The sequence below is a fragment of the Momordica charantia genome (assembly GCF_013281855.1).
Source record: "Momordica charantia cultivar OHB3-1 chromosome 8 unlocalized genomic scaffold, Mcharantia_2.0 BLBB01000008.1, whole genome shotgun sequence".
Taxonomy (NCBI): Eukaryota; Viridiplantae; Streptophyta; class Magnoliopsida; order Cucurbitales; family Cucurbitaceae; genus Momordica; species Momordica charantia.
In genome coordinates, this window is record NW_028275166.1 from 26,741,562 (window position 1) to 26,752,268 (window position 10,707).

The 10,707-nt window shown below is 37.3% G+C and overlaps 1 protein-coding gene and 1 pseudogene across 1 annotated transcript; both read right to left on the reverse strand.

Moving 5' to 3' along the window:
- Positions 1–833: 833 nt before the first annotated feature.
- LOC148209868 (U4 spliceosomal RNA) lies at positions 834–967 on the reverse strand (annotated as a pseudogene).
- Positions 968–2,106: 1,139 nt separating this feature from the next.
- On the reverse strand, positions 2,107–3,042 carry LOC111013320 (uncharacterized). The gene has a single exon (XM_022287754.2). It carries the CDS (start codon positions 2,924–2,926, stop codon positions 2,345–2,347), a length of 582 nt encoding a protein of 193 aa, XP_022143446.1. The 5' UTR covers positions 2,927–3,042; the 3' UTR covers positions 2,107–2,344.
- Positions 3,043–10,707: the final 7,665 nt, after the last annotated feature.

Here is a 10,707-nt window from a genome sequence, read left to right on the forward strand (position 1 = left end):
CTAGAAAAAGTATTTCATGTAGCACCTCCAATAGAGGTTGATTAGCAGAATAATGTGACTACAAAAGAATTTTTCCTTATGAAGGCTACAAGATCACCAAAGCTATCCAAGAACTTCACTCTATCACCAAAATTCCTCCTCTCGCAGCAGACTTCCATGGCATTTTATCTGTCTTCCAATAACCAACCCAAAAGCACTTCAAACAACTCACTAATATTCACAGGAGAGGATAGTGATAAAACTAAAATTTCCTCTGAAAGAAAACCCGACCTCTGGCATTGAAATGGTAGTGGGGAAAAATATGCTCCAGAGTTTCTTCCTCCTGAAGACTGGGGATTCTTTTGGAGTTTATCCTGTGTATTCAGGCTTCGATAAACAGAGGAGCCAATACAGATATGGAGGGTTGGGGTCTTCAAGAAGAAAGGGGAGTCTAAGAGAATTTCTACATTATTTTGACTTTCTAATATTGTCCTCTAAGATTTTTGGGGACAAATTATACCTCATCTATTATGGATAGTTGCCTGCATTAACAGAAACTTGTTCACACAACACACACGAAGAAGAAGAGATGCTTCAGCTTATGTTCTTAGTTTGGTTCTTATCTTGTGGGCTAATACCTTCCTGCAACATACTTCACAGAAAAACCTTAACCTTCTTGGGGTGGTTGTCTGTCCATATCATTCTACACGAGGGGAAAACCTTACAACAATATGGTTTAAGAAGATGAATATCAAAGGACCTTGGCCAATGATTCTTCCTACCGATGTGGCAATCTGGAAAATGATAGACATCTCATTGAACATCAATTTTTTTTTTAATTATTGTAGGGCTTTACCCCGAAGGGAGGCCTTCCAGAAATTCTCCATGGCCTGGGGTGAACCCAGGCCTAAGAGGGGGTTTGTAAATAGTTTTCAACCAGCAATAGACGCATCTTGGTTAGAACCTCACTAATAGGTTCGGTTAGAATCTCATTGAACATCAAATTTACTTCTATCAAAATATTAGAATTCAAGAAGCATGTCTCCTCCTAGACCATCAATTAATTTCTGAATTCTCTTAGCCCCAAACCTATAAACTACAAAAACAATTCAGTCTTAGATAGTGTACAATTATCAGTAAAGGTGTTGGCTTTCCTTTAGCCCAGCATCAACTGCTCCGTATGTTACTCAAAAACATAAAAAGACACTCACTTTTTATGATATTGATACAGATATAATCAAAGAATGACATTTAACAACCTTCAGAAATCAATAAATTATAATAATACTATGGCAGTACAAAAAGGAAATGAAAGTTGTTTCAAACCATCGTACGAAAAAGAAGTGTAAATTAACAATTTTGTGAATAAGTAACCATTATAGAGGTCTAAAAATACAAGTCCCCAAAACTAGCTTAAAACTTTTTAGCAACTAGAAAGATTGAAGTGGAAAGAGAATATATACATAGTGAAAGGCGGATGGAGTACAACACAAATCAGCAGCTAGACAATGAGCCCTCCAGTTATAATACCCGCTGCATATGTCATTCCTGTGCTTACATGCACCTTGTATAACCCTGTGTGTCAATCATCAAACTCTACAATATTTGAAATAAAAAATTCGTAAAAATCCTAGATAGGTTAGCTACCAACCTATCACCATTTGAACTGTAACTTCTAAAGCATCTAAGTTTAAAGTTTGCTCCTTCAACCACTAAAACTACCCAAATCTTTTATTTCCCATTAATTTTCAAACCTGTGACTTTGTTCAACACAAAGCAAACCAATTTTTTTTAGAAATAGTATTAAAAAATGAAAATAACTGAGGCTTTTTTAAATAAAAACTAAGCTTTGATTAAGAAAATTTGAAGGAAGGCAAGTAAGCGTAAGGAGGAATTAGTCAAATAGAGCACCGAAGAGCGAGCTGTTCTCAACCATGGAAAAGGGAACTATGAACATATTCTAACTGGTTCTAAGTCTATACCACCAAGAGTAACATAATAACAAATTCCGACTACAATAGGAAGGGGGGGTGGGCGTTACAAGATGAAAGATCCCAAATTAAAGTTTAATGAAAGCCTGTAGAACTATTATCTGTACTCTCCTTTTCGATCAAAAGCAATGGCAGGTAAATGCAAGACATTAACAAATCCCCATTGAAATCCGACAAGGAAACATAATGTTCACGAACACAGTTTTCAAAGAAGAAGGGCAATGAAGCACAGAGTTTTCACATAATATCTCATAAGTTACGCTTGAGACTTAGACAATTACAATCCGTAAACGGGCATAAGTATAATTTTTATTATAAAAACCACATGTAACAAAGATCAACAAACCAAAGTTACCGAACACATCTATAGTTGGTTATACCACAGGCTTAACAGGGGCAACCTCGTCGGGGACCTTGATGTAACCCATCTTCTTGATGTTTTCTTTGTTATCATCGCTGTAATCATCCTCATCACCAAAGTCCCCATACACAGAGGAGCGGTAGCCGAAGCGGGAGGCGCACAACGAATACGCCAAATACATAGTGGCAGCGGTGAGAGCGCCACACCCGACGCCGAATAGCAGAGCCACCACTACGCTGAGAATATCCTTGGTGCGATCACGGAGAGAGCTGAAGTCGTAGGAAAACCCCAAGGGCGAGTCTTGTAAAGGGTGGGGTTGGGTCGCAACAGCTCTCGGGCGAGCGAGATCGTATTGGAGGATGTCTTGGGCGACGCTGTGGAAGAGCGCCTCGGAAGACGAGGCGGAGGAGGATTTCAACTCGGTGATGTCGACGATTATGGCCATTTCGGAGAAGGGATCGCGGGAATCGAGGGTTCGGTGACGGTGGAGGGAGAAGGAGACGAAGAGCGATTTGCAAGGGCGGGCATCTGCGGAGATTGAGAGGAGAATGGGGAGAAGAAAGAGGAGAAGAAGAGGAATCAATTTTGACGCCATGGATGGACCTTTGAAGAAGGAATGGAGAAATTTGGGAACGAAAGTAGACTCGCTCTCTCTCGCGTCTCCTCTCAATCTGTGTTTGTGTGTTTCTTGACGATTGCTTCACCAATTGAATTGACCACGTCCATTCATATATAATTCACTTTTTTTTTTCAGATCAACAGTTTTTTTTTTTTAATAATTGGATTATTACCTTGGAAAAAGAAAATTTAACTCATTTTGATTTTACATTTATCTCTTAATTGTCAAACACAACACTCCACGGTGGTGAGCAACTGTTATCGGTCATTCTTTATTCTTCGAGATTACTTGAATGAGAGGGTATATGAGAATAGCCAAATTTATGATTGAAGGATACAATAGAAGTTTATATTCAAGTTAGAAATCTCTTAACAATCCTATTTGAAGAGAATTGTTACACGAGATGCTAAGTCCATTAGAGTGAGTTTATTTGAGTGTCATGTGAAAGTAATACTATGAACGTATGAGAAAATGACGTTATAGTAGTTTTACAGATATGTCCTAAGAGTCATGGTATAAGAATAATTTGGACTTACTAAGTTATATATATACCCACACATATACATATACATATAGAAACATACATACCCATATGATTGTAAAAATATACATAGAATAAAAACTCCTAGAGTGATGTTTTCGCTTTCGTTTTCAAATGTTTCTAAGGTACAGTGAAATGACAATTGTCAAACCAAGCATAGCTCAAGTAAATAAACACCTTAATATTATCTCATCTTAAAGGTCAACGGTTCGATCATCCACTCTAGAAGTGAAATGACAATTTTCTTCCTTTAAAAAAAGTTGAAGGTGTAAAACACGACATGAATGAATGATGGAATTGGTAGTCTCAATGTGGCCTTGAAAATGCATATGTCGAGAGTTGTTCGCCTATCACAACCTCATCCAAGGATGGACCGAAGAAAGAAGTTAAGGTAATTCAGCTTTTAATTTTCTTGGGTTGATTTCATAATCAAAATGTCTCTCATAAACAAAAGGTATTTGATCACATATTTGGTCTTTGTGGCTTTTCGATTATGGAATCAACTTAAAGAAAGTAAAAACTAAATTAATTACCTCGTTGATCAAATATGTTAATTACATAATTGGTGTAAAACCAAGAAGAGTAAAATCTATCTTATCCAACTAGAAAATACAAATGGCTTTAAATAGGAAGTTGAATAACCAACACTTAACTAACTAATTCAAACAATATCCAACGGCTAAGGCTATAAACAAACAAGCCTTAATAAACTACATCAAATTCCCCAGCCTAAAAAAAACTCGTCCTCTAGTGTCATTTAGCGAGCACAAAATCATTGGCCGCCCTATATTCATATATATCGACTATATTAAAGACGGGATGAATCTTAAGGTCCTTTGGTTAGTTGATCCAGTACGCATTGTCGCCATATTGTTGGAGAACTTCAAAGGGGCCAATTTTTTTATTGTGTAGCTTGTAGTAAGTTCCCTTAGGAAATCGAGAATTCTTGAGGTAGACCATAACAAGATCTCCAGGTTTAAATTGCTTTGCCCGCCTATGAACATCTGCTGCAGCTTTATATGAGTTTGTTGCTTGTAGTAGGTTCTCGGTCACCTCTTTGTGCAGCTCCACAATTCTTTCTGCCATAAGTTCAGCTTCCTGATTAAAATCCACAGTACAGGGAAGATTAGTAAGATCTAATGTTAATCTAGGGAGCCTTGTATACACAATATCAAAAGGAGACTTCCTTGTGGACCGGTTCTTCATATGATTGTAAGCAAATTCAGCTTGGGCAAGTGTAAGATCCCATTGTTTTGGCCTGTTTCCTCCCAAACAGCGTATTAGGTTGCCCAATGTTCTATTAGTGACCTCCGTTTGCCCATCGGTCTGTGGATGGCTAGTTGTACTAAACTTTAAACCTGTGTCAAACTTCTTCCACAAAGTTTTCCAGAAATGACTTAAATATTTGACATCTCGATCCGATACTATGGTACAGGGAACGCCATGTAGTCTTACAATTTCTCGAAAAAACAAGTTAGCTATATAGATAGCGTTCGAAGTCTTCTTACATGGTAAAAAATGAGACATTTTACTAAAACGATCAACAACAACAAGCACGGAATCGTAGCCTCTTTGTGTTTTCGGTAGACCAAGTATAAAGTCCATTGATAGGTATTCCTAAATAGATTTAAGAATTGGTAAAGGGGAGTATAAACCTGTGTTTTGGGAGTGTCCCTTAGCTGTCTGGCATATAAAGCAGCGGCTGACAAAGTTATTGATATCCTTGAGTAATTGGGGCAAAAAAAAAAATGAGTTGTGACAAGCTCAAGGGTCTTGTCTCGTCCCAAGTGGCTCGCCAGACCGCCATTGTGTATGTCTTGGATCACTGACTCCCGAAGGGATGTATGGGAAAGACACAAACAATCCCCTTTAAATAAAAACCCATCCACAATGTAGCAATCGTTGCAGTTGACATGCTGATTGCATTGTGTCCAGATGCTATGAAAGTCACTATCATGCTCATAGGATGTTGGCAAATGATCAAAAGCTATTATTTGACGTGCAAGGAGTGTAAGGGGACTAGCTTTCCGACTCAAAGCATCAGCGACTTTGTTAGTAATCCTTGCTTGATGTTTAATTACAAAATCGAACTTTTGCATAAAGGATAACCAACGAGCATGCATCCTATTAATGATCTTTTGAGTTTGTATATATTTAAAGGAAAAATGATCTGTATATAGGATGAATTCTTTTCCAATCAGATAGTGCTCTCATTGTTTCAAGGCTCGGATTAAGGCATATAGCTCTTGTTTGTATGTGCACCATTTTTGTCTTGAAGGAGCGAGTTTTTCACTAAAATATTCCATAGGGTGTCCTTTTTGAGATAATATAGCTCATATTCCAATTCTTGATGCATCCACAGCCACCTCAAAGGGTTGTGAGAAATCAGGTAGGTCGAGGATAGGGGTGGAGGTCAGTTTCTCTTTAAGGTCCCGAAAACTAGTGTCTTGTTCAGTACTCCAAACCAATTTATTTTTCTTCAAACACTCGGTTAAAGGGGTAGCGATAGTACTAAAGTGTTTGATAAACTTTCTATAAAAGGATGCTAATCCTAAAAAACACTGAACATCACGTAGAGATGTGGGAGTAGGCCATAGTTGAATTGCTTTAATTTTTGAAGGATCAATTGAGATGCCGTGTTTATTGAAAAAAAATCCTATAAATGCTATATTTGAAGTCATGAAAGAGCATTTGGCCAAGTTTATATATAAGTTATTCTGTTCTAGGGTATGAAATAAATCATGTAGGTGTTGTAAGTGATCATGTTCGGATTTACTATACACACGTATATCATCAAAATAAACAACAATAAAATTATTAAGGAAAGGATGTAAAACCTGGTTCATGAGCCACATGAACGTACTTGGTGCATTGGACAATCTGAATAGCATAACCAACCACTCAAAGAGTCCCTCTTTGGTTTTAAATGATGTATTCCATTCGTCCTCGGGTCGAATTCTGATTTGATGATACCCACTTTTTAAGATCAACCTTGAAAAAGACTTGAGCCCCACTAGTTGATCTAAAAGATCGGATAATCGGGGTATAGGAAAATGATATTTAATAGTAATCTTGTTGATGGCTTGGCTATCAACACACATTCGCCACGAGCCGTCCTTCTTAGGAGCTAGTAAAATGGAGACAGTGCAAGGACTAAGGCTCGGCTGAATATGCCCCTTTCAAATGAGATCTTGGATTTGTTCATGTAAAATGTGATACTCCTTTGGACTCATTCTATAATGAGGTAGATACGGTAAAGCAGCCCCTGGAATGAGGTCTATACAATGTTGGATGTCTCTTAAAGATGGTAGATCGGAAGCATCCTTGGTAAGGGACGCAAATTTGGATAATAACTATTGTACCTTTGGGTGAGTAGTAGGTGGTTGTGGCTCTAATATGTCTCCCTTATTAATCAATGCCACCACCAGAGGATCATTACGTTGTAAAAAGGTTTTCCCACGGATAACAGTAAACAGTTGGTTTGTGGAGGTGGACGGGTCCTTTTTTAGTTTGGGATCCGACGAGGATGGTAAGAGTACAATCTTTCTACCCATCCAATAAAATTCATACGTATTCTCGCGCCCCTTATGAATAGCTTGAAGATAGTATTACCAGGGACATCCAAGAAGGATATGGCAAGCATCCATGTCTAAGACGTCACAAATAATTTGATCTTTGTAGTGATTCCCAATGCTTAAAGGCACGGTACATATTGAACTTATAGGTGTTTCCCCGCCTTTTCGAATCCACGAAACCTTGTAAGGTTGGGGATGCGCATCCATTTTAAGAGTAAGGACCGAGACAAGCTTTTGAGACACCATATTTTCGCTGCTGCCACTGTCTATTATTATGTTACATATTTTTTCATTGACAGTGCAGCGTGTTCGAAAAAGAGCATGACGTTGAGTAGGGGTCTCTATCTTAGGTGCCAAAAGGACTCTTTGAACAACACAATTAACAAGATTCCCTTCGTCTGGTTCTATGTAAGTAACATCCTCATTCACAGGAAGATCAAGGTCAATATCCTCGATTGGTATATCATCTTCCTCCACCATGGCCACAGTTCGTCGTTGGGGACACTTATTGGACAAATGTCCTAGCTGGCCACAACAGAAACATTTGCCCAAATTTGGGCGAGCATAAGGGGTCAGACCCTTTCGAATGATAGGATCAATAGGCTTACCCGGACCAGAAATTTTAGGCATGTTGTCCTCTGATTTGAAGCCTGAAGAAACAGGGGCACCCATTGAAACAAAAGAAGAAGAAGGTTCAGAAGGAGGAAATTTAGTACCTTGTGCTTTGTCCCATACCGGACGTCGTGGAGTCGCTCGACTACGTTTGCGCTCAATTTTCTCTTCCACCTTAGTTGCAATAGATATGGCCTCAGTCAGTAGTCCAATTAGCTGAGTATCCATCTGATCTTTGATATCATCACGCAATTCATCCAAGAAACAGGAAATCTTGTAATCTTCCGACTCTGAAAGATTTGTACGAGTTCCTAAATGACGGAATTCCTCTGTGTAGTCAGCAACAGACTTAGTTCCTTGGCGGCATCGCTGGTACTACTGATAGAGTAGTTGTTCGAAGTTGGAAGGTAAAAACCGCTCGCGCATTAGTCGAAGCATACGAGGTCAGCTACGGATAGGGCGTTTACCCAGGCGCCGTCGGTTGACTTCCAGTTGATCCCACCACGCTGATGCGCCATATTGGAGTTTGAAGGCGACCAAACGAACTTTCTTATCTTTTGGCGTATTAGTATATTCAAAAAAAATTCTCGACAAGGTCAAGAATGCCTCAATTCCCAACTTCCCATTGAAGGTCGGAAAATCAATCTTCATCGTATAATCGGTCCGCACTCCTCCCCTGTTGTGAACATCAAATCTGTCAGCGTGGTGATTTCCCCAAATGAAGACATCTTCTTCCTTAGATGAGTCTGAATCTTGATTTCGCAATTGGATTTCTTGATATCTTCGACCATGTCCATTCGGGTTTCGAATCACAATAGGGGATGGCGAACGATTTCGTGGCTGTCGAACCCGTTCTTGTTCGAGCTGTCTGCCGCGATTACCAAGGTCCTCACGCAGCCGTTCTTGCTCGAACACAATATTTTCCAAGTGTTTTGAAAGGTTCTCCATCAGACCATGAATTGTCTGAACGCTAGTTCGAACCTCCCCCAATGAATCTTCTACCAACAGCAAGCGCTCCGTAGCAAATTTTGGGGACAGAGGTTGAGAAGAATCCACTGCGGGTCCTTTGTCGGAAGTCTCTGTGTTTCTTCCCGCCATCAGGTCCTAATAACCAACACTTAACTAACTAACTCAAACAGTATCCAACGGCTAAAAGATTTTGCTATAAACAAACAAGCCTTAATAAATCACATCAATAATACATGTTCCTTGATTGAGATTCGAATCATTCTACGAGTAATATACCTGATCAAACCTCCCTTGTCATTCAAACTATCACAATATTGCAAAATCCATTAGCTATTGGCTAAAAGAAACTTAAAGACTCATTTTATTACATCTCAAAATTTGAATACAAGTGATAATTTCAATGTTTCATATACCACCTCTCAATCATATGAAGAGTCCTAAACCAAATAAAAAACTTGTAACTTACCATAAATGAGAAGACTCGTAATTTATAAGAAAAAAATATTATAAATTAAAAGACAGACAACTGAAAGGCTTAAGCCACCAAATTAATCATATTATCGACATAAAGGTAAATTTGTGTTTTGACTCAAATTTGCCTTGTTTGGATGAGATTTGAAGATGCTTGACATACACTCTAAAATAATATATTTACGCATCGATTTTTATTTATTTGAAATATAGTGGAGATTCATGTAAGATGATAACCTCGTCTAAAGATGGATCAAATAAAAGAGAGAAGATTTTAAACTTTTACGTCTCTCTAATTTGGTATCTCGAAACATTATATATGTAGTTAAAAAGAAGTAAAATTCTAGCTCCCATATGAAAATTTCTTACTCACCTTGTCTCAACCTCATCTCAATGCTCTTTAAGATGCATTGCTTTACAACAATCACGTCGATGACTATTTCTCATAGTCTTATTTTAATTCAAAACTCACTCACTTCATACTTATTTATTTTTTAACACTTAGATTAAAAATGAAACAACTTCCAAATCTTATACTTTTTATTTTTAAGAAAACAATACAGATAATAACCCTAAATTTATCTCCTACATCAACATATTTATGTATGGTACAATTTTTTTTATACAAGAATCTTATTCCTTCTTCTCCTTCTTTCCCGATTTCCAAGGTTAATATAGCCCTCTCGAAACCTAACTGTTAGAGTCGCATTTCCAGACTAATATTCTAATTAATCTTTGACTGGATACTTGAACTCTTCTCCTATAAGGTAGAGAACAAGTGGGTATAGAGATTCGAACTCACGACTTCCTAATCGAGAGATAAATATCAATTACTGCTAAACTAAGTTCATGTTGGCTTATGCATAGTATAATCATAACAATTTGTTTCCTTGAAAAAAAGTATATCAATTTAAATATAGTTCAACTAGTTAAAACATATATATCCAGTCAAAAAGTTAAAATCAAATTTTCACCTTCACATGCTATTGAACTCAAAAGAAAAAATATAATGTAATTATAATAATCTATAAATAGAAAAACAATATTTACCACTCAAGTTCTTCATTTTCCAATTCGATTCGATCCATTTGTTCGTCGAGCTATTTTCTTGATCGCAGATATTTCTGGAACACCTCTAACAGAGGGACAAATAGTCAATTTTTTGAAAGAGGAAAAAACGGAGTCTTTGTCTAAGGAAATGCGGGCTTCAACCTCTGCGTTTATTTTATTTGAAAAAATTAAATTTCGAGTAGTTTTAAGATCATTTCTAAAATTTTAAACCTCGATTTGGATTCTGGGATTCATTTTACTTTATTCTATTTTTTATTTTAATATAATAACATGTGAGAGCCTATAACAACGGTTCGAAAAGTCACTACTTCTTAACCGAAGATAAGGTTTGATATTTATTTTAAGTTTTTAAATTTAATAAAAGTGATGGAAAAAATATTTTTTTAGTACAACTAGTAGGATAGCTTTCGACCTCATATAAATTAGATATATGCCATTACAGTGGAGGTATATATTTTTTTGTTTTTTTTTGTTTTTAGTTCATATTAGGGAAAATTTTTGACATTTCAAAACTAGTA

Bases quoted from the DNA above. Each gene is read 5' to 3' on its own strand.
- LOC111013320 (XM_022287754.2), bottom strand. From the start codon at position 2,926: ATGGCGTCAAAATTGATTCCTCTTCTTCTCCTCTTTCTTCTCCCCATT.